Source organism: Pseudophryne corroboree, chromosome 3 (genome assembly GCF_028390025.1).
Source record: "Pseudophryne corroboree isolate aPseCor3 chromosome 3, aPseCor3.hap2, whole genome shotgun sequence".
Classification (NCBI taxonomy): Eukaryota; Metazoa; Chordata; class Amphibia; order Anura; family Myobatrachidae; genus Pseudophryne; species Pseudophryne corroboree.
Genome location: NC_086446.1, coordinates 544357888 through 544382470, shown reverse-complemented (window position 1 = coordinate 544382470; position 24583 = coordinate 544357888). Strand labels below are relative to the sequence as shown.

Below are 24583 nucleotides of genomic sequence, written 5' to 3'. Positions count from 1 at the left end.
TATGCCTTGATGACGCGGCAGTGTGATATCATAGGTCACGGCCACCGCATCTCACAACCCAGCCAGCCCACCCGCCTGTATACACATCTTCCAGTTCCCGCCCGCATCCATTGCTTTCCTTGCCCACCCACATCCACATCTGCCCCCCACCCGCTGCTCAGTATTCGCAGCACTCCACTATGAACAACCCCCACCACTGAGGGACAGGGAGGAGGACAGCTAACCGGTAGGGGCTAATATTTGTTATGTTATTTCTCCTGTGGGGAGCAATAGGATTTATGGGGGGAACAATGTGAATAACTCATATGGGGAGCAATAGGATTTATGTAGGGAGAAATGTGATTGATTTATGTGTGAGCGTCATGATTTATGAGAGGAACAATGTGATTGATTTATGTGGGGAGCAATGGGATTTATGTAGGGAGCAACATGATTTATGTGGGGAGCAATGTGATTGTTTTCCTGTGTAGGCCAATGTATGTGTGAATTCTTGTTTTTACTGTGAGGGCCAATGTGTTTTTTTTGTTTTTTTCTCAGGGGTACTGATGGTGTGCCTTGGCAATTTTAAAATATTGTTAGGTGTGCCGTGAGTAAAAAAAAGGTTGAAAATCACTGCTATACACTGACATATACTATATTCAGTATTCTCACCATACATTATTAGAATATATTCGGGTAAATCAAATTTTAATGAAAGTGGCATTAATAGGAAAATAGGTTTTCACCCTTGTCACGTCTGCAGACATCTATCACTTACCAACAGCCTTTAAGATGTCACTAGGGATATTGTTCCCGGACAGCTCCATCTTCAGAAGGCCTTTATTGTTCTGCAGACATTCCAGCATGGCTCGTCCGCCCAGCAGACCAATGTTATTCCATCGCAAGTCTGGAGCAGACCGAAAGACATAGAATTCATAATCGTATATGAACAATGATCTACTAACATCTGCAATTTCACCTTGGAAAGTGTAACTGTGCCGCCCCAACAGAACCAGCCCTATCTAGTAGTCAGGCCTGCGGGACTTCTGTGTATACCTAATTCCTGCAGAGAAAAGTTTATTTTCAGAGCCATGGACAGCTCTTCTGCTCCTTTATGGTTGATCTGGTTATTGCGCAGATCCAGCTTTTGCATAGTCTGGTTACAGCTAAGTCCATCACAGAAGAGAGAGAATCCATCTTCCCACATCCCCAGGTTGTTCCACTCTAGAGTCAGGCTGAAAAGAGAAAAACACAAAGCAGACGGATTATGTTTCCGGTGAATACACTGTACATTTCTAAAAAGAAAAGAAATAAAACATACCTATAAAGTTTTAGCAAAATCAATAATTACCTATTATAACAACATCACTTTATCAGTGATATAAAATAGCATACATAGTAACCAGCTAAAGGTAAAACACACAAAGGTGTGAACACAAATACAACTTTACAAATCAATATTATTTGAGGACAGATAGAACCAGTATATCACACACCTGATGAGAGCAGAGTTGTGTCTCAAGAGCTTTCCCAAAGCCTCTGCACCATCACCGCGCAGATTATTACCCTGTAAGCATATGGACAGTTTTACACCTAGTGCTTACAAACAACTTATCAGGATTCCATTATGATCCCACTCACCTTCAAATCTAGATACTTTACCACTGAGTTAGTGTGGAGGCCTTGCAGAATATGCTTGAGACCTGTGAAAACAGAACATGATTTCCCATTACGTATACACTGTACGAACTTCACATTATCAGTTGAAGATACGCATGAAGGAAATCAACTAAACATTTAGAATATAATGGGGTGGCATAAGATAGCCTACACCTCTATATAGTATGCACTATTTTTCTATGTAATTATTGGTTTATTTTTCATACTTCTAGAACCATGGGCCTGATTGAGGGGTGGGCGCTAATCTTGTCACTGTTGTGTCTTGGAGCACAGCGGATCTGAGAAGATGTGCAAATGTCGAAGGCACTGTCTTTTATACACAGACGCACACTCAGATCAGCCATTTGCGTACAATGACGCAGCATCAGACAAATATTGGTCGCACCATCGGACATCTATGCAACCCTATGAATGTCTGTCAAAAGTAAGACATTGGGGCAGAACTGCGTAAGAAGACGCAGTCGCTTGCTGCAACACTCTCCCAAAATGGTCATGACATGCCTGTATTTGAGTCACCAAACCCTCATTACCTCCTGTTCACTATCAGTCAAACACTCTGCATATTAATACACACTACAAGCACCGTCAATCATTGCAGCACATGCACAGTAGTAAAAACATCAGCTAACTGCGCAAAAATTAGTCTCCTCTCTATCTGGCACACCGTAGCTCTGGGCACTAGGATCACTAGGCGACCCTAGCGCTGTCCCAGAGTCTAGTGTGCATGCACAAAATAGCACGGCAAGCACAGTGCCTTCCTTACTGCGCATTCACAAAACACCAGGAAAATGGCACTGCATAATTTTCCTTGTGAGATTTGCAGTGCTGCCGCCGCCGATGCAGGACTCTGGTGGGTATGTATTGAAAAAAAATGGGTGCACAGTGTACGCTGAGGGTCCCCCTGGACCCCAGCGGACCGTGTACCTTCCTAAATTTTAAATAAGCCATATCTTTGAGCCACCCTGATATAAGCTTTTAATTACAGATAACAGGAAACACATGATTACTGACCAGCAAATTAATGCTGCGTTGGATCTCGTCATTTGATTGACTAAGGGGGTCATTCCGACCCGATTGCTCGCTGTAGTTTATCGCAACGCAGCGATCGGGTCGGAACTGCGCATGCGCCGGCGCATGCCAGACGGCCGAGGGCCGTCATTGCCTAGCGATCGCCTCTGAGGCGGTCGCAGGGCGGGAGGGGGCTGGACAGCGGCATTAAGCCGCCGTTTAGGGGGCGTGGTCCAGCCAATGCAGGCGTAGACGGACCGTTGGGGGGGGCAGGCCGCAGTGGCTGCGTGACATCACACGCAGCTGTTGCGACCCAGTGCAGCTAAGAGGTTCTCCCGGCCAGCCGCAGAAGCTGCGCTGGCCGGGAGTGACTCCTGAGATGCAAAACCATAGCCGCTGTGCAATGCTTTCTCATTTCTGCGGGGGGGCCAGCGCTGCCATGCGGGGCGGACTAGCCCTGTGCTGGGCGTCCCCCCGCATGTCTGAGTGCCTGATCGTAGCTGTGCTAAATTTAGCACAGCTACAATCAACTCGGAATGACCCCTAAAACGGTAAACTGTTTTTTTTTTTTTCCATTTTAGTTTAATGCTTCAATAATTTCCCTAATACGTATGTGGGTCTCATAGGTCTATAGTGTATTTATCAAAGCTTGACAGAAGCTGATTAGTTGGTACTATATCTCTCTCCACTTTATTTCTCTTCCAATGTCTGATAAATCCCCCGCTCTTATGAGTGGCCCTCAAGGTAGCAATTTTTTCAGCAGCAGGCTGGGAAATACTTGTCTGACTATGTCAATCAGCGCCACCTGCAGTGTGCCTCACGTGAGAGTGACTTCATCTTCATCTCAGATGAGTCCTGAGTGCTGCCTGACTGGGAGTGACGGATACTGCTGACACTAGATTAGACGGACATATAGTATGAGTGCATAGGGGTCCAAAAAAAAAAGTATCTAAATTGTAAGTGTATAAACTGGTATGCAGTTACAAGATACATTTAATTTTAACTGTACAAGGGGAATGGTGTGTTTGATGACCTCTGTTCCAAGTTATAGGAAAAGAAACATTTCATAAGATGAGTGCATAAATAAACCACTCTATCAATCTGTGTTCAGGCCTATTTGTAATGACAGTGCATATATATATATATATATATATATATATATATATATATATATATATATATATATATATATATGGTTTAGGTAGCAGGGAAGGTTGGGGTAAGGCACCCACAAGGGCGGGTTAGGGTACTTACTGGGGGGCTGTCGGGATGCCACTGTTGGTATTATGACTGCTGGTATCCCATCCGTCAGTATATCATACCGAATCCCCGTTTAACTGACCCACTGCAGGTGCTAAGGAAGGCTTTAGCCTTTCAGCTGTCTTGCTGTAGCATTGTGCCAGTTATCTTTAGGATCGTGTTCACTACTGGATACAGAGACAGGACAACTGTTTCCTATAATTGGCGTCAGGTTCCCGTGGAAACCGAAGGAGATGTTTGTACCCTTACTTGTGGTCAGTGCAATACGTTCTTCTGTTTGCACTTTAGCATGTTTAATGTGTGCTTACTACCATTTAGACAAACTCTAAGATTATTATTAGCTTATCTTTGTTGGATAAGCATATGTATATTCAATGCAGTTATTTTATGACAACTGCCAAGTCCACTGGAATCCTAATAGCTTGTTCTCGCTTTTACTAACCTCTCTGGCACAACATTTAGTAATGCACTTTTTGGGTAGATTTACTACAGCTTGTAATATAGGCAAGTAGTCACGTTGCCCATATCAGTTTTATCCCTTAGTTTATTACTCTTACCTGTACTGCACTGATTAATTAGACTCAATCAGTCTTTACAGAATCTAATCTGTGCTTTGGTGCAGGTCTTCTACATTGCATGCCACAAGACTCCCACTTCTCTTCCATATCTCCATACAGTTGCGGTAATTGTAGAACTGACACAGGGGCACTTACCTTCCTCACTGAGCATACAGTCGCTGAGGATCACATGTGAGAAGGTTACATCATCCTGAAGGAGGAGACCCAAAACCTGGCAGGACTCCATGGAAAGACTCTGAGTAGACAAATCCAGTTTCCCTTTCCCAGATGTCTCTCTCATCTCCTGCAGTTCCCTTAGCACTGCTTCCTGAGGGTCTGATCCTTTCTCCTGACACATCCTGATATACAATCGTTTCAGTTCATCCATCATGAGTCCGAGTTTACCAAAGTCCCTCTGAGTAGTCCAACTCTAATGCTATTACTCACATATAAAATGACCTGTGGTAAATGGTGTCTGGAACAATCAGAGGCATACAGGTAATATGGTTAATGCTGGAGCATGTACTTACAAACAACAAAGCAATACTGATCTGAACTGTAATTTAGGACAAGTAGAGTGATCTGGTGCCTGTTCTAGCAACATGTTTTATAACAGGTATAAGGCAGCCCTGTGCAAGATGAACAAGTTGTATAACAGTAGCAGATAACATACATTTCTAACTAGATCTATGAGAACGCATGCAGCAAATAGCATCTGTAGTCAGTTCAGAACTTGTACTGGATTGCCACAATTTAAAACAGCAAGAAATGGCATTATCATAGAATTCAGCTTGGTGATATGGATTCAATCTTTGGGTATACAATAATTATGTCTAACAAAGCTCTATAAACACAAATGGTTAGAAAGTAGATGAAATGAAGAAAATTTGCAACAGCTTTGGTACGCTTGGAAAGTTGAAAACCTCCAATCAAATACACTGGAATATTTTTACAGTGTAAAAGTCACATACAGTATACAAGTCTATCCTCAGACAGAGAAACACAGCAAGCAGGACAGGAAAAGGGATAGGATAATTGTAAAGTGGTGTGTGTGTGTGTGTGTGTGTGTGTGTGTGTGTGTACTATTAAATACTATACACACAAAATAGTGAACAGGCTAAGCATTACTATTGTTTATTTACAATATGCTGGCGTCTAAAGAGTATATAACGGAAACAATGCATCACTTATGGCAGCAGTATGATTAGTGTGCGGCACTGCGGACACCCTGTGGCGCCCCGTAAATACAATAATAATAATAGGGGGACACAGTGCACAGAGTAGGTCTGGGATTTTCTGCGAAGTGCATAATAAAGGGAAGCTGGACATCTCAGTGTCTAGTCCCTAAGGCCACTCACCATTGCCCGTTGTCTCTCCATGTAATACACAGCCGGTAACCAGGAAGAGACATGGGAAAAGCTGTCACAGGAGTACGCTAGGCACATACTTGACTTTTGTGGGTCTCATTACACGCGCCATTTTTGCGCCGTCGTAATATTAGCTTCATCGATACTTTACATTCGGTAAAATGGCTGCCTGTAAGGGATGACCGTACAGTAGCTGGAGACATATATACGTTACAGTTCTCACTCTTGTGGTAAGCATTTTGTGCTCGGTTATTGGACAGTGGGGTAGTTGCGACAGAATTCAGTGACGGACAGTTCTATCCTCCAATCATCTCTCTGCACAGCGCCACCTACTGTCTGAGGGTGGGAGTCGACGGAGGTTGCAAGTTTGCGGACACTTGGCGGCAGATCGTAGTGATGGAGCGGGAAGAGGAGTCTGTGGGGTTCCGCAAGGCGAGTAGTGCTGGATCCCGGCGTTCACTCTATACCCGTGCCGTGGTGGGAGAATAGGGAGGGACTACTCTGTATTTAATATGCTTATCCAGTGGCCTCCCAGCAGGGGGCGTGATATGGTTACGTTACTGCAGTGGTTCTCAAACTCGGTCCTCAGGACCCCACACAGTGCATGTTTTGCAGGTAACCCAGCAAGTGCACAGGTGTATTAATTACTCACTGACACATTTTAAAAGGTCCACAGGTGGAGCTAATTATTTCACTTGTGATTCTGTGAGGAGACCTGCAAAACATGCACTGTGTGGGGTCCTGAGGACCGAGTTTGAGAACCTGTGCGTTACTGTATTTCGTTGTGAGCGCTGTTATATTTCTCTAACGTCCTAGTGGATGCTGGGAACTCCGTAAGGACCATGGGGAATAGCGGGCTCCGAAGGAGGCTGGGCACTCTAGAAAGATCTTAGACTACCTGGTGTGCACTGGCTCCTCCCACTATGACCCTCCTCCAAGCCTCAGTTAGATTTCGTGCCCGGCCGAGGTTGGATGCACACTAGGGGCTCTCCTGAGCTCTTAGAAAGTTATAGTCTTAGAATTTGTTCTTTTCAGTGAGACCTGCTGGCAACAGGCTCACTGCAGCGAGGGACTAAGGGGAGAAGAGGCGAACTCGCCTGCTTGCAGCCGGATTGGGCTTCTTAGGCTACTGGACACCATTAGCTCCAGAGGGATCGACCGCAGGCCCAGCCTTGATGTTCGGTCCCGGAGCCGCGCCGCCGTCCCCCTTACAGAGCCAGAAGCAAGAAGATGGTCAGGAAAATCGGCGGCATGAAGACTCAGTCTTCACCAAGGTAGCGCACAGCACTGCAGCTGTGCGCCATTGCTCCTCTCACACACTTCATACTCCGGTCACTGAGGGTGCAGGGCGCTGGGGGGGGGCGCCCTGAGGCAGCAATAAAAACACCTTGGCTGGCAAAAATACCTCAATATATAGCCCCAGGGGCTATATATGAGGTAAATACCCCTGCCAGAAGTCCATAAAAAACGTGAGAATAGGCCGCGAAAAAGGGGCGGAGCCTATCTCCTCAGCACACTGGCGCCATTTTCCCTCACAGCTCCGTTGGAGGGAAGCTCCCTGGCTCTCCCCTGCAGTCTACAAGGGTTAAAAAAAAAGAGAGAGGGGGCACTAAATTTAGGCGCAGTATACATTATATATATATAGATATAAAGCTATAGGGGACATAACTCAGTTAGTCCCTGCAGTATATAGCGCTCTGGTGTGTGCTGGCATACTCTCACTCTGTCCCCCCAAAGGGCTTTTGTGGGTCCTGTCCTCGTTTAGAGCATTCCCTGTGTGTCTGCGGTGTGTCGGTACGGCTGTGTCGACATGTTGAATGAGGAGGCTTATATGGTGACGGAACAGAGGCCGATATATGTGATGTCGCCCCCTGTGGGGCCGACACCAGAGTGGATAGAGAGGTAAAAGGTATTAACCGACAGTGTCAACTCCTTACATAAAAGGGTGGATGACGTAACAGCTGTGGGACAGCCGGCTTCGCAGCCCGCGCCTGCCCAGGCGTCTCAAAGGCCATCAGGGGCTCAAAAACGCCCGCTCTCTCAGACACAGATGTCGACACGGAGTCTGACTCCAGTGTCGACAAGGTGGAGACATATACACAATCCAATCCGTGACTTGATCCCGGCAATAAAAAATGTGTTATACATTTCTGACTTTAACCTCTATAAATGGGTTTTAGGTTTGGGGAGAAAAAACAGGCAGTGTTTTGTTCCCCCATCAGATGAATAAATGAAGTGTGTGAAAACCGTGGGTTCCCCCGTTAAGAAACTGGTAATTTATAAAAAGTTACTGATGGCGTACCCTTTCCCGCCAGGAGGATAAGTTACGCTGGGAGATATCCCCTAGGGTGGATAAGGCGCTCACACGTTTGTCAAAAAAGGTGGCACTGCCGTCTTAGGATACGGCCACTTTAATAGGTACCTGTTGATAAAAAACAGGAGGCTATCCTGAAGTCTGTATTTACACACTCAGGTACTAGACTGAGACCTGCAGATAGTGCTGCTGCAGCGTGGTTGGTGACCCTGTCAAACAGGGATAATAGTTGGCAAACATAAAAACATATTAAAGACGTTGTCTTATATATGGGGGATGCACAGAGGGATATTTTGCCGGCTGGCATCCAAAATAAATGTAATGTCCATTCTGTCAGGAGGGTATTAGAGACCTGTCACTGGACAGGTGATGCTGACTTAAAAAGCGCATAGAGAGCCTTATAAGGGTGAGGAATTATTTGGGGATGGTCTCTGGGACCTCGTATCCACAGCAACTGCTGGGAAGAAATAATTTTACCTCAGGTTTCCTCACAGAAAAAGGTACAGTCCTTTCGGCTTCAGAAAAGCAAGCGGGTCAAATGGCGCTTCCTTTCTGTACAGAGACAAGGGTAGAGGGAAAAAGCTGCACCAGTCAGCCTGTTCCCAGAATCAAGATTCTTCCCCCGCCTCCTGTGAGTACACACCATGACGCGGGTGCTCCACAGGTGTAGCCAGGTACGGTGGGGGGCCGCCTCAAAAATTTCAGCAATTAGTGGGCTCGCTCACAGGTGGATCCCTGTTTCTTCCAAGTAGTATTTCAGGGGTACAAGCTGGAATTAGAGATGTCTCCCCCCAGCCGTTTCCTAAAATATGCCTTGCTGACAACTCCCTCAGGCAGGGAGGCTGTGCTAGAGGCAATTAATAAGCGGTATTCCCAGCAGGTAATACTCAAGGTGCCCCTACTTCAACAAGGACGGGGTTACTATTCCACACGGGTTGGGGTACCAAAACCGCATGGTTCGGTGTGACCCATTTTATATTTAAAATCCTTGAACATAAAAAAATTCAAGTTCAAGATGGAATCGCTCAGGGCGGTTATTGCAAGCCTGGACGAGGGGGATTACATGGTATCCCGGGACATCAAGGATGCTTACCTGCATGTCCCCATTTACCATCCTCGCCAGGAGTACCTCAGATTTGTGGTACAGGATTACCATTACCAAGTCCAGACACTGCCGTTTGGACTGTACATGGCACCGAGGGTGTTTTATCAAGGTAATGGCCGAAATGATGATACTCCTTCAAAAAAAGGGAGTTGTAATTATCCCGTACTTGGACAATCTCGTTATAAGGGCGAGGTCCAAGGAGCAGTTGGTAGTCGGGGTAGCACTATTTTGGAAAGTGCTACAACAGCATAGGTGGATTCTAAACAGTCCAAAGTCACAGCTGGTTCCTATGACACGTCTACTGTTCCTGGGGATGGTTCTGGACATAAACCAGAAATAGTGTTTCTCCCGGAGGAGAAAGCCAAGGAGTTGTCATCTCTAGTCAGAGACCTCCTGAAACCAAAATAGGTAGCGGTGCATCATTGCACGCGAGTCCTGGGAAAAATGGTAGCTTCTTACGAAGCAATCCCATTAGGCAGGTTCCATACAAGAACTTTTCAGAGGGACCTGTTGGACAAGTGGTCCGGATCGCATCTTCCGATGCATTGGCTGATAACCCTGTCTCCAAGGACCAGGGTATCTCTACTGTGGTGGCTGCAGAGTGCCCATCTTCAAGAGGGCCGCAGGTTCGGCATACAGGACTAGGTCCTAGTGACCATGGATTCCAGCCTTTGAGGCTGGGGGGCAGTCACATAGGGAAGAAACTTCCAGGGACTTTGGTCAAGTCAGGTTATTTCCCTACACATAAATATTCTGGATCTGAGGGCCATTTACAATGCCCTGAGGCCAGCAAGGCCTCTGCTTCAAAACCAGCCGGTACTGATCCAATCAGACAACATCACGGCAGTCGCCCATGTAATCAACAGGGCGGCACAAAAAGCAGGATGGCGATGGCAGAAGCCACAAGGATTCTCCGATAGGCGGAAAATCATGTGTTAGCACTGTCAGCAGTGTTCATTCCCGGAGTGGACAACTGGGAAGCAGATCTTCTCAACAGACACGACCTCCACCCGGGAGAATGGGGACTTCCTCCAGAAGTCTTCCAATAGGATTGTACACCATTGGGAAAGGACACAGGTGGACATGATGGCGTCCCGCCTTAACAAAAAGCTATAAAAGATATTGCTCCAGGTCAAGGGACCCTCAGGCGATAACTATGGACGCTCTGGTAACACCGTGGGTGTACCAGTCGGTTTAGGTGTTCTCCCCTCTGCCTCTCATACCAAAGGTACTGAGAATAATAAGAAGGCGAGGAGTAAGAACGATACTCGTGGATGGCCAAGAAGAGCTTGGTACCCAGAACTTCAAGAATTTATATCAGAGGACCCATGGCCTCTGCCACTCAGTCAGGACCTGCGGCAGCAGGGGCCCTGTCTGTTCCAAGACTTACCGCGCCTGCGTTTGACGGCATGGCGGTTGAACGCCGGATCCTGAAGGAAAAGGGCATTCCGGAGGAAGCAATTCCTACGCTTACTAAAGCCAGGAAAGAGGTTACAGCAACTCATTATCACCGCATATGGCGAAAATATGTTGCATGGTGTGAGGCCGAAAGGGCCCCAACAGAGGAATTTCAACTAGGTCGATTTCTGCATTTCCTGCAAGCAGGAGTGACTATGGGCCTTAAATTGGGTTCCATTAAGGTACAGATCTCGGCTCTGTCGATTTTCTTTCAAAAAAGAACTAGCTTCAGTACCTGAAGTTCAGACATTTATAAAAGGAGTGCTGCATAGTCAGCCCCCGTTTGTGCCTCCTGTGGCACCTTGGGATCTCAACGTGGTGTTGAGTTTTCTTAAAATCACATTGGTTTGAACCACTAAAAACCGTGGATCTGAAATATCTCACATGGAAGGTGGTTATGTTGTTGGCCTTGGCTTCTGCCAGGCGAGTATCAGAATTGGCGGCTTTGTCTTGTAAAAGCCCTTATTTGATTTTCCATATGGATAGGGCAGAATTGAGGACTCGTCCCCAGTTTCTCCCTAAGGTGGTGTCAGCGTTTCACCTGAACCAGCCTATTGTGGTGCCTGCGGCTACTAAGGATTTGGAGGACTCCAAGTTGCTAGACGTTGGCAGGGCCCTGAAAATATATGTTTCCAGGACGGCTGGAGTCAGAAAATCTGACTCGCTGTTTATCCTATATGCACCCAACAAGCTGGGTGCTCCTGTTTCTAAGCAGACTATTGCTCGTTGGATTTGTAGTACAATTCAGCTTGCACATACTGTGGCAGGCCTGCCACAGCCAAAATCTGTCAATGCCCATTCCACAAGGAAGGTGGGCTCATCTTGGGCGGCTGCCCGAGGGGTCTCGGCTTTACAACTTTGCCGAGCAGCTACTTGGTCAGGGGCAAACACGTTTGCAAAATTCTACAAATTTGATACCCTGGCTGAGGAGGACCTGGAGTTCTCTCATTCGGTGCTGCAGAGTCATCCGCACTCTCCCGCCCGTTTGGGAGCTTTGGTATAATCCCCATGGTCCTTACGGAGTTCCCAGCATCCACTAGGACGTTAGAGAAAATAAGAATTTACTCACCGGTAATTCTATTTCTCGTAGTCCGTAGTGGATGCTGGGCGCCCATCCCAAGTGCGGTTTATCTGCATTACTTGTACATAGTTATTGTTAACTAAATCGGGTTATTGTTGAGCCATCTGTTGAGAGGCTCTATTGTTTCATACTGTTAACTGTGTTTCATATCACGAGTTGTACGGTGTGATTGGTGTGGCTGGTATGAGTCTTACCCGGGATTCAAAATCCTTCCTTATTGTGTACGCTCGTCCGGGCACAGTACCTAACTGAGGCTTGGAGGAGGGTCATAGTGGGAGGAGCCAGTGCACACCAGGTAGTCTAAGATCTTTCTAGAGTGCCCAGCCTCCTTCGGAGCCCGCTATTCCCCATGGTCCTTACGGAGTTCCCAGCATCCACTACGGACTACGAGAAATAGAATTACCGGTGAGTAAATTCTTATTATTACATTTATTTCTCTAACGTCCTAAGTGGATGCTGGGACTCCGTAAGGACCATGGGGGATTAGCGGCTCCGCAGGAGACTAGGCACAACTAAAGAAAGCTTTAGGACTACCTGGTGTGCACTGGCTCCTCCCACTAAGACCCTCCTCCAGACCTCAGTTAGATTCTTGTGCCCGGCTGAGCTGGATGCACACTAGGGGCTCTCCTGAGCACCTAGAAAGAAAGTATATTTAGGTTTTTTATTTTCAGTGAAATCTGCTGGCAACAGACTCACTGCAGCGAGGGACTAAGGGGAGAAGAAGCGAACCTACCTAACAGGTGGTAGTTTGGGCTTCTTAGGCTACTGGACACCATTAGCTCCAGAGGGATCGACCGCAGGACCCGACCTTGGTGTTCGTTCCCGGAGCCGCGCCGCCGTCCCCCTTACAGAGCCAGAAGCACGAAGAAGGTCCGGAAAATCGGCGGCAGAAGACTTCGGTCTTCACCAAGGTAGCGCACAGCACTGCAGCTGTGCGCCATTGCTCCTCATGTACATCTCACACTTCGGTCACTGATGGGTGCAGGGCGCTGGGGGGCGCCCTGAGGGCAATAAATAACACCTTGGCTGGCAAAATATACATCATATATAGTCCCAGAGGCTATATAGATGTAAAATTACCCCTGCCAGTATCACAGAAAAAGCGGGAGAAAGTCAGTCGAAAAGGGGGCGGGGCTTCTCCCTCAGCACACTGGCGCCATTTTCTCTTCACAGTGCAGCTGGAAGACAGCTCCCCAGGCTCTCCCCTGTAGTTTTCAGGCTCAAAGGGTTAAAAAGAGAGGGGGCACTAAATTTAGGCGCAATATATGTATACAAGCAGCTATTTGGGGAAAAATCACTCAGTTATAGTGTTAATCCCTGCATTATATAGCGCTCTGGTGTGTGCTGGCATACTCTCTCTCGGTCTCCCCAAAGGACTTTGTGGGGTCCTGTCCTCAGTCAGAGCATTCCCTGTGTGTGTGCGGTGTGTCGGTACGGCTGTGTCGACATGTTGGATGAGGAAGGTTACGTGGAGGCGGAGCAGAGGCCGATAAATGGGATGTCGCCCCCTGTGGGGCCGACACCAGAGTGGATGGATAGGTGGAAGGTATTAACCGACAGTGTCAACTCCTTACATAAAAGGCTGGTTGACGTAACAGCTGTGGGACAGCCGGCTTCTCAGCCCGCGTCTGCCCAGGCGTCTCAAAGGCCATCAGGGGCTCAAACAACGCCCGTTACCTCAGATGGCAGACACAGATGTCGACACGGAGTCTGACTCCAGTGTCGACAAGGTTGAGACATATACACAATCCACTAGGAACATCCGTTACATGATCTCGGCAATGAAAAATGTGTTACGCATTTTCTGACATGAACCCAAGTACCACATAAAAGGGGTTTTATTTTTGGGGAGAAAAAACAACCACTGTTTTGTTCCCCCATCAGATGAATGAATGAAGTGTGTAAAGAAGCGTGGTTTCCCCCGATAAGAAACTGGTAATTTCTAAAAAGTTACTGATGGCGTACCCTTTCCCGCCAGAGGATAGGTCACGTTGGGAGATATCCCTTAGGGTGGATAAGGCGCTCACACGTTTGTCATAAGGTGGCACTGCCGTCTTAGGATACGGCCACCTTGAAGGAACCTGCTGATAAAAAGCAGGAGGCGATCCTGAAGTCTGTATTTACACACTCAGGTTATATACTGAAACCTGCAATTGCCTCAGCATAAATAGTGCTGCTGCAGCGTGGTTTGACACCCTGTCAGATAATATTAATACGCTAAGACAGGGATAATAATATTTGCTAACATTGAGCATATTTAAGACGTTGTCTTATATATAAAGGATGCACAGAGGGATATTTGCCGGCTGGCATCCAGAATTAATGCAATGTCCATTCTGCCAGGAGGGTAGTAGAAACCCGGCAGTGGACAGGTGATGCTGCATTTAAAAGGCACATGGAGATTCTGCCTTATAAGGGTGAGGAATTGTTTGGGGATGGTCTCTGGGACCTCGTATCCACAGCAACAGCTGGGAAGAAATTTTTTTTACCTCAGGTTTCCTCACAAAAGCCTAAAGAAAGCACCGTATTTTCAGGTACAGTCCTTTCGGCTTCAGAAAAGCAAGCGGGTCAAAGGCGCTTCCTTTCTGCACAGACAAGGGAAGAAGGAAAAAGCTGCACCAGTCAGCCAGTTCCAGGATCAAATATCTTCCCTCGCTTCCTCTGAGTCCACCGCATGACGCTGGGGCTCCACAGGTGGAGACAGGTGCGGTGGGGGCGCGTCTCGGGAACTGCAGGGATCAGTGGGCTTGCCCACAGGTGGATCCCTAGGTTCTGCAAGTAGTATCACAGGGATACAGGCTGGAGTTCGAGACGACTCCCCCTCGCCGTTGCCTCACATCAGCCTTGCCTGCTGCCCTCGGAGAAAGGTAGTACTGGCGGCAATTCACAAGCTGTACTTCCAGTAGGTGAAATCAAGGTACCCCTCTTTCAACAAGGCCGGGGTTACTATTCCAAAATGTTGTGGTACCGAAACCAGACGGTTCGGTGAGACCCATTCTAAAATTGAAATCCTTGAACACTTATATACGAAGGTTCAAGTTCAAAATGGAATCGCTCAGGGCGATTATTGCAAGCCTGGAAAATTTCAGGGTATCACTGGACATCAAGGATACTTACCTGCATGTCCCTATTTACCCTCGTCACCAGGTGTACCTCAAAATTGTGGTACAGGATTGTCATTACCAATTCCAGACGTTGCCGTTGGTCTGTCCCCGGCACCGAGGGTATTTACCAAGGTAATGGCCGAAGTACTTATCCCGTACTTGGACGATCTCCTTATAAAGGCGAGGTCCAGGGAGCAGTTGTTCGTCGGAGTAGCACTATCTCGGGAAGTGCTACAACAGCACGGCTGGATTCTGAATATTCCAAAGTCACAGCTGGTTCCTACGACGCGTCTACTGTTCCTGGGTATGGTTCTGGACACAGAACAGGATAAAAAGGGTTTCTCCCGGAGGAGAAGTCCAAGGAGTTGGCGTCTCTAGACGGAGACCTCCTAATACAAATACAGGTATCGGTGCATCTATGCACGCGAGCCTTGGGAAAGATGGTAGCTTCTTACGAAGAATTTCCATTCGCCAAGTCCCATGCAAGGATCTTCCAGTGGGATCTGTTGGACAAGTGGTCCGGGTCGCATTCTCAGATGCATCGGCGGATAACCCTGTCTCCAAGGGCCAGGGTGTCGCTGTGGTGGTGACTGCACATCTTCTAGGGGGCCGCAGATTCGGCATACAGGACTGGGTCCTGGTGACCACGGATGCCAGCCTTCAAGGCTGGGGGGCAGTCACACAGGGAAGAAACTTCCAAGGCCTATGGAAAAGTCAGGAGACTTCCCTACACATAAATGTTCTGGAACTTTGGGCCATTTACAATGCCCTAAGTCAGGCTAGACCCTGCTTCAACACCGGCCGGTGCTGATCCAGTCAGACAACATCACGGCGGTCGCTCATGTAAACCGACAGGGCGGCACAAGAAGCAGGATGGCGATGGCAGAAGCCACAAGGGTTCTCCGATGGGCGGAAAATCATGTGTTAGCACTGTCAGCAGTGTTCATTCCCGGAGTGGACAACTGAGAAGCAGACTTTCTCAGCAGACACGACCTCCACCCGAGAGAGTGGGGACTTCATCCAGAAGTCTTCCAAATGATTGTACACCGTGGGGAAAGGCCACAGATGGACAGGATGGCGTCCCGCCTCAACAAAAAGCTACAAAGATATTGCGCCAGGTCAAGGGACCCTCAGGCGATAGCTGTGGACGCTCTGGTAACACCGTGGGTGTACCAGTCGGTGTATGTGTTCCCTTCTCTGCCTCTCATACCCAGGGTAATGAGAATAATAAGAAGGAGAGGAGTAAGAACTATACTCATTGTTCCGGGTGGCCAAGAAGAGCTTGGTACCCAGAACTCCAAGAAATGATCTCAGAGGACCCATGGCCTCTGCCGCTCAGACAGGACCTGCTGCAGCAGGGGGCCTTTCTGTTCCAAGACGTACCGCGGCTGCGTTTGACGGCATGGCGGTTGAACGCCGGATCCTGATGGAAAAGGGCATTCCGGAGGAAGTTATCCCTACGCTATTTAAAGCTAGGAAAGAAGTGAACGCAGACCATTATCACCGCATATGGCGGAAATATGTTGCGTGCTGTGAGGCCAGTAAGGCCCCAAAGGAGGAATTTCAGCTAGGTCGCTTTCTGCACTTCATACAAGTCAGAGGTGACTATGGGCCTAAAATTGGGTTCCATTAAGGTCCAGATTTCGGCTCTATCGATTTTCTTCCAAAATAGAACTGGCTTCACTGCCTGAAGTTCTGACTTTTGTTAAGGGAGTGCTGCATAGTGAACCCCCGTTTGTGCCTCCAGTGGCACCGTGGGATCTCAACGTAGTGTTGGATTTCCTGAAGTCGCATTGAGTTGAGCCACTTAAATCCGTGGAGCTACAATACCTCACGTGGAAAGTGGTCATGCTGTGGGCCGTGGCGTCGGCCAGGCGTGTATCAGAATTGGCAGCTTTGTCATACAAATGCCCTTATCTGTATTTCTCTATCGTCCTAGTGGATGCTGGGGTTCCTGAAAGGACCATGGGGAATAGCGGCTCCGCAGGAGACAGGGCACAAAAAGTAAAGCTTTACGATCAGGTGGTGTGTACTGGCTCCTCCCCCTATGACCCTCCTCCAAGCCTCAGTTAGATTTTTGTGCCCGGCCGAGAAGGGTGCAATCTAGGTGGCTCTCCTAAAGAGCTGCTTAGAAAAGTTTAGCTTAGGTTTTTTTATTTTACAGTGAGTCCTGCTGGCAACAGGATCACTGCAACGAGGGACTTAGAGGAGAAGAAGTGAACTCACCTGCGTGCAGGATGGATTGGCTTCTTGGCTACTGGACATCAGCTCCAGAGGGACGATCACAGGTACAGCCTGGATGGTCACCGGAGCCTTGCCGCCGGCCCCCTTGCAGATGCTGAAGTAAGAAGAGGTCCAGAATCGGCGGCAGAAGACTCCTCAGTCTTCTAAAGGTAGCGCACAGCACTGCAGCTGTGCGCCATTTTCCTCTCAGCACACTTCACACGGCAGTCACTGAGGGTGCAGGGCGCTGGGAGGGGGGCGCCCTGGGAGGCAAATGAAAACCTATTTTGGCTAAAAATACCTCACATATAGCCTCCGGAGGCTATATGGAGATATTTAACCCCTGCCAGAATCCGTTAAGAGCGGGAGACGAGGCCGCCGAAAAAGGGGCGGGGCCTATCTCCTCAGCACACAGCGCCATTTTCCCTCACAGAAAGGCTGGAGGGAAGGCTCCCAGGCTCTCCCCTGCACTGCACTACAGAAACAGGGTTAAAACAGAGAGGGGGGGCACTAATTTGGCGTTAGAAATATATAAAAAAGATGCTATAAGGGAAAACACTTATATAAGGTTGTCCCTATATAATTATAGCGTTTTTGGTGTGTGCTGGCAAACTCTCCCTCTGTCTCTCCAAAGGGCTAGTGGGTCCTGTCCTCTATCAGAGCATTCCCTGTGTGTGTGCTGTGTGTCGGTACGTGTGTGTCGACATGTATGAGGACGATGTTGGTGAGGAGGCGGAGCAATTGCCTGTAATGGTGATGTCACTCTCTAGGGAGTCGACACCGGAATGGATGGCTTATTTAGGGAATTACGTGATAATGTCAACACGCTGCAAGGTCGGTTGACGACATGAGACGGCCGACAAACAATTAGTACCGGTCCAGACGTCTCAAAAACACCGTCAGGGGTTTTAAAACGCCCGTTTACTTTAGTCGGTCGACACAGACACAGACAGGGACACTGAATCCAGTGTCGACGGTGAATAAACAAACGTATTCCTTATTAGGGCCACACGTTAAAGGCAATGAAGGAGGTGTTACATATTTCTGATACTACAAGTACCACAAAAGAGGGTATTATGTGGGATGTGAAAAAACTACCGTAGTTTTTCCTGAATCAGATAAATTAAATAAAGTGTGTGATGATGCGTGGGTTCCCCCCGATAGAAAATTATGGGCGGTATACCCTTTCCCGCCAGAAGTTAGGGCGCGTTGGGAAACACCCCTTAGGGTGGATAAGGCGCTCACACGCTTATCAAAACAAGTGGCGGTACCGTCTATAGATAGGGCTGTCCTCAAGGACCAGCTGACAGGAGGCTGGAAAATATCATAAAAAGTATATACACACATACTGGTGTTATACTGCGACCAGCGATCGCCTCAGCCTGGATGTGCAGAGCTGGGGTGGCTTGGTCGGATTCCCTGACTAAAAATATTGATACCCTTGACAGGGACAGTATTTTATTGACTATAGAGCATTTAAAGGATGCATTTCTATATATGCGAGATGCACAGAGGGATATTTGCACTCTGGCATCAAGAGTAAATGCGATGTCCATATCTGCCAGAAGATGTTATGGACACGACAGTGGTCAGGTGATGCAGATTCCAAACGGCACAAAGGTGTATTGCCGTATAAAGGAAGAGGAGTTATTTGGGGTCGGTCCATCGGACCTGGTGGCCACGGCAACTGCTGGAAAATCCACCGTTTTTACCCTAAGTCACATCTCTGCAGAAAAAGACACCGTCTTTTCAGCCTCAGTCCTTTCGTCCCTATAAGATCATATCTGCCCAGGGATAGAGGAAAGGGAAGAAGACTGCAGCAGGCAGCCCATTCCCAGGAACAGAAGCGTTCCACCGCTTCTGACAAGTTCTCAGCATGGCGCTGAGACTGTACAGGACCCCTGGATCCTACAAGTAGTATCCCAGGGGTACAGATTGGAATGTCGAGACGTTTCCCCTTCGCAGGCTCCTGAAGTCTGCTTTACCAAGGTCTCCCTCCGACAAGGAGGCAGTATGGGAAAAAATTCACAAGCTGTATTCCCAGCAGGTGATAATTAAATTACCCCTCCTACTACAAGAAAAGGGGTATTATTCCACACTATATTGTGGTACTGAAGCCAGAAGGCTAGGTGAGACTTATTCTAAAAAAAATTTTGAACACTTACAAAGGTTCAAATCTAGATGGAGTCACTCAGAGCAGTGATAACGAACCAGGAAGAAGGGGACTATATAGTGTCCCGGGACATCAGGGATGCTTACCTATATGTCCCAAATTTGCCCTTCTCACTAAGGGTACCTCAGGTTCGTGGTGCAGAACTGTCACTATCAGTTTCAGACGCTGCCGTTTGGATTGTCCACGGCACCCCGGGTCTTTACCAAGGTAATGGCTGAAATGATGATTCTTCTTCGAAGAAAAGGCGTCTTAATTATCCCTTACTTGGACGATCTCCTGATAAGGGCATAGTCCAGGGTACAGTTGGAGGTCGGAGTAGCACTATCTCGGATACTGCTACAACAGCACGGGTGGATTCTAAATATTCCAAAATCGCAGCTGATCCCGACGACACGTCTGCTGTGCCTAGGGATGATTCTGGACACAGTCCAGAAAAAGGTGTTTCTCCCGGAAGAGAAAGCCAGGGAGTTATCCGAGCTAGTCAGGAACCTCCTAAAAACAGTGCATCATTGCACAAGGGTCCTGGTAAAAATGGTGGCTTCCTACGAAGCAATTACATTCGGCAGATTTCACGCAAGAACTTTTCAGTGGGATCTGCTGGACAAATGGTCCGGATCGCATCTTCAGATGCATCAGCGGATAACCCTATATCCAAGGACAAGGGTGTCTCTCCTGTGGTGGTTATAGAGTGCTCATCTTCTAGAGGGCCGCAGATTCGGCATTCAGGATTGGATGCTGGTGACCACGGAGCCCAGCCCGAGAGGCTGGGGAGCAGTCACACAAGGAAAAAATTTCCAGGGAGTGTGATCAAGTCTGGAGACTTTTCTCCACATAAATATACTGGAGCGAAGGGTAAATTTATAATGCTCTAAGCTTAGCAAGACCTCTGCTTCAAGGTCAGCCGGTATTGATCCAGTGGGAAAAACATCACGGCAGTCGCCCACGTAAACAGACAGGGCGACACAAGAAGCAGGAGGGCAATGGCAAAAACTGCAAGGACTTTTCGCTGGGCGGAAAATCATGTGATAGCACTGTCAGCAGTGTTTCATCCCGGGAATGGAAACTGGGAAGCAGACTTCCTCAGCAGGCACGACCTCCACCCGGGAGAGTGGAAACTTCATCGGGAAGTTTTTTCCACATGATTGTAAACCGTTGGGAAATACCAAAGGTGGACATGATGGCGTCCCGTCTGAACAAAAAACGGGACAGGTATTGCGCCAGGTCAAGAGACCCTCAGGCAATAGCTGTGGACGTTCTGGTAACACCGTGGGTGTACCAGTCGGTGTATGTGTTCCCTCCTCTGCTTCTCATACCTAAGGTGCTGAGAATTATAAGACGTAGAGGAGTAAGAACTATACTCATGGCTCCGGATTGGCCAAGAAGGACTTGGTACCCGGAACTTCAAGAGATGCTTACAGAGGTCTTATGGCCTCTGCCGCTAAGAAGGGACTTGCTTCAGCAAGTACCATGTCTGTTCCAAGACTTACCGCAGCTGCGTTTGTCGGCATGGCGGTGGAACGCCGGATCCTAAGGGAAAAAGGCATTCCGGAAGAGGTCATTCCTACCCTGGTCAAATCCAGAAAGGAGGTGACCGCACAACATTATCACCACATGTGGCGAAAATATGTTGCGTGGTGTGAGGCCAGGAAGGCCCCACAAAGAAATTTCAACTCGGTCGTTTCCTGCATTTCCTGCAAACAGGAGTGTCTATGGGCCTCAAATTGGGGTCCATTAAGGTTCAAATTTCGGCCCTGTCGATTTTCTTCCAGAAAGAATTGGCTTCAGTTCCTGAAGTCCAGAAGTTTGTCAAGGGAGTATTGCATATACAACCCCCTTTTGTGCCTCCAGTGGCACTGTGGGATCTCAACGTAGTTCTGGGATTCCTCAAATCACATTGGTTTAAAACCAGTCAAATCTGTGGATTTGAAGCATCTCACATGAAAAGTGACCATGCTCTTGGCCCTGGCCTGGACCAGGCGAGTGTCAAATTGGTGTTTTTTTCTCAAAAAAAGCCCATATCTGTTTGTCCATTCGGACAGGGCAGAGCTGCGGACTCGTCCCCAGTTCTCTCCCTAAGGTGGTGTCAGTGTTTCACCTGAACCAGCTTATTGTGGTGCCTTGCACCTACTAGGGACTTGGAGGACTCCAAGTTGCTAGATGTGGTCAGGGCCCTGAAAATATGTTCCAGGACGGCTGGAGTCAGGAAAACTGACTTGCTGTTATCCTGTATGCACCCAACAAACTGGGTGCTCTTGCTTCTAAGCAGACTATTGCTAGTTGGATGTGTAATACAATTCAGCTTGCACATTCTGTGGCAGGCCTGCCACAGCCAAAATATGTAAATGCCCATTCCACAAGGAAGGTGGGCTCATCTTGGGAGGCTGCCCGAGGGGTCTCGGCTTTACAACTTTGCCGAGCGGTTATTTAGTCAGGGGCAAACACGTTTGTAAAATCCTACAAATTTGATACCCTGGCTAAGGAGGACCTGGAGTTCTCTCATTCGGTGCTGCAGAGTCATCCGCACTCTCCCGCCCGTTTGGGAGCTTTGGTATTATCCCCATGGTCCTTTCAGGAACCCCAGCATCCACTAGGACGATAGAGAAAATAAGAATTTACTTACCGATAATTCTATTTCTCGGAGTCCGTAGTGGATGCTGGGCGCCCATCCCAAGTGCAGATTGTCTGCAATACTTGTACATAGTTACAAAAATCGGGTTATTATTGTTGTGAGCCATCTTTTCAGAGGCTCCGCTGTTATCATACTGTTAACTGGGTTCAGATCACAGGTTGTACAGTGTGATTGGTGTGGCTGGTATGAGTCTTACCCGGGATTCAAAATCCTTCCTTATTGTGTACGCTCGTCCGGGCACAGTACCTAACTGAGGCTTGGAGGAGGGTCATAGGGGGAGGAGCCAGTACACACCACCTGATCGTAAAGCTTTACTTTTTGTGCCCTGTCTCCTGCGGAGCCGCTATTCCCCATGGTCCTTTCAGGAACCCCAGCATCCACTACGGACTCCGAGAAATAGAATTATCGGTAAGTAAATTCTTATTTTTATATGGATAAGGCGGAATTGAGGACTCGTTCCCAATTCCTTCCTAAGGTGGTATCAGTTTTTCATGTGAACCAACCTAATGTGGTGCCTGCGGCTACGTGGGACTTGGAGGATTCCAAGTTTTCTGGACGTAGTCAGGGCCCTGAAAAGTATATGTTTCCAGGACGGCTGGAGTCAGGAAAACTGACTCGCTATTTATCCTGTATGCACCCAACAAGCTGGGTGCTCCTGCTTCTAAGCAGACTATTGCTCGCTGGATCTGTAGCACGATTCAACTTGCACATTCTGCGGCTGGAAGCCGCACCCTAAATCTGTGAAAGCCCATTCCACGAGGAAAGTGGGCTCTTTTTGGGCGGCTGCCCGAGGGGTCTCGGCTTTACAAATTTGCCGAGCTGTTACTTGGTCGGGTTAAAACACTCTTGCAAGAGTCTACAAGTTTGATACCCTGGCTGAGGAGGACCTAGAGTTTGCTCATTCGGTGCTGCAGAGTCATCCGCACTCTCCTGCCCGTTTGGGAGCTTTGGTATAATCCCCATGGTCCTTACGGAGTTCCCAGCATCCACTAGGACGTCAGAGAAAATAAGATTTTACTCACCGGTAAATCTATTTCTCGTAGTCCGTAGTGGATGCTGGGCGCCCGTCCCAAGTGCGGACTGTCTGCAATACTTGTATATAGTTATTGCCTAACTAAAGGGTTATTGTTGAGCCATCTGTTGAGAGGCTCAGTTGTTATCATACTGTTAACTGGGTATAGTATCACGAGTTATACGGTGTGATTGGTGTGGCTGGTATGAGTCTTACCCGGGATTCAAAATCCTTCCTTATTGTGTCAGCTCTTCCGGGCACAGTATCCTAACTGAGGTCTGGAGGAGGGTCTTAGTGGGAGGAGCCAGTGCACACCAGGTAGTCCTAAAGCTTTCTTTAGTTGTGCCCAGTCTCCTGCGGAGCCGCTAATCCCCCATGGTCCTTACGGAGTCCCAGCATCCACTACGGACTACGAGAAATAGATTTACCGGTGAGTAAAATCTTATTTTAAGTGATTATCGGGTCTATTCATGAAGCAGTGAAAGGTGTGGAGAATTGAGCCACTGGAGAAGTTGCCCCTGGCAACCAATCAGCTGCTAAGTATAATTTTAGATAATGCATATTAATGTTACCTCATCACTGATCGGTTGTTATGGACAACTTCTCCACTCAGGGCCGGTGCAAGGTATCTCGGCACCCTAGGCAAAACTTCAGCCTAACCCACCCCCACCCCAAAAAAAAAAAAAAACACTTGCTCTCCCTGGTGTCTGAATGCCTGTGTCTCTCACCTTTACTTACTCCTCGCATTTTGCCTGCTACCCCTTTGGCTCCTTCTTCCCTCTCAACCCCTGCCCCCCTCCCTCATTCCCCGCACCTCTCATTGCTTGTTTCACTCCCTGCCTGCATCCTTGCCCCACTGCCTACCTGATTCCTTCTTTCAGCCCCACACCTCTCACTAGCTTTCTTTTCTTTAACCCCTAGCCCCTCTCCCCAATGCAATTTCTCATCCAATGCAGCTCCTTTCCCAACATAGACATCTCAAATCAGGAGCACCACGGCAGATATGGTGGCAATTTAAACTTAGCACAGTCACTCACACAGGAGTCACCCACTGTCGCACACATTCACACACAGCAGTCACCCAATGTCACCCACACACAGCAGTCATTCACTGGCACCCATATACAGCATTCACCCAATGTAACCCACAATGTCACCCACACACAAACAATGCACCCAGTAGTGCTCACCTAGTGCCACCTTGCACTGCGCAGCTGGCTGGGAGGAGCCCGGGAGGCAGCTGTCATCCGCAGCCGCTATGTGTCTAGCCAGATAACTGGAAAAGTGTGGTACAGTAGCTGCAGCTGGTGTGACAGCTGATCAGCGGCTCAGGGCAGCTCAATGTCAGGATCAGCCACACAGCAGCAACAGCCGGGGGCGGGAGGGCGCATGGTCATTGAGGATGTCCCGGGTCCTAATGTTGCTGTGTTTTTAGTGCAAAGGGGAGGTCTTGACCCTCCTCAGCCTGGCCCTGGCAGCACAAGATGCAGGAGGTGGGGAGGTAGCGGGTAATATTTGGGAGCACAATCGCGGGAGGGGGGGCTGGTAATGATGCAGAGAGGAGGAAGTAACATTCAGGAGCATAATTGCGCGGAGGGGGGAGATCGCGGTGAGCGAAAAAGCTTGTGGGTCC

The 24583-nt window shown here is 48.3% G+C and overlaps 2 protein-coding genes across 3 annotated transcripts in view; one reads left to right on the top strand and one right to left on the bottom strand.

Annotated features, from left to right (window-relative positions):
• The window catches only part of LRRC45 (leucine rich repeat containing 45), a 55138-nt gene extending 50263 nt beyond the window's left edge, over positions 1-4875 (bottom strand). The window contains exons 1-5 of the mRNA XM_063961228.1: positions 4641-4875; positions 1621-1682; positions 1476-1546; positions 1036-1214; positions 758-886 (exon numbers count right to left, since the gene is read on the bottom strand). Coding sequence (XP_063817298.1) covers positions 758-886; positions 1036-1214; positions 1476-1546; positions 1621-1682; positions 4641-4875 — 676 coding nt within the window. The remainder of the gene's footprint in view (positions 1-757; positions 887-1035; positions 1215-1475; positions 1547-1620; positions 1683-4640) is intronic.
• A 21-nt stretch (positions 4876-4896) lies between these two features.
• Positions 4897-24583, top strand: part of CENPX (centromere protein X) — a 154670-nt gene continuing 134983 nt past the window's right edge. Inside the window, exon 1 of one of the 2 annotated variants that reach the window (XM_063961230.1) lies at positions 4897-4982. In XM_063961230.1, coding sequence (XP_063817300.1) covers positions 4953-4982 — 30 coding nt within the window. In that variant the 5' untranslated portion in view covers positions 4897-4952. Of the gene's footprint in view, positions 4983-6128; positions 6284-24583 lie in introns of those variants that run through there. The other variant, XM_063961229.1, reaches the window with a different exon arrangement.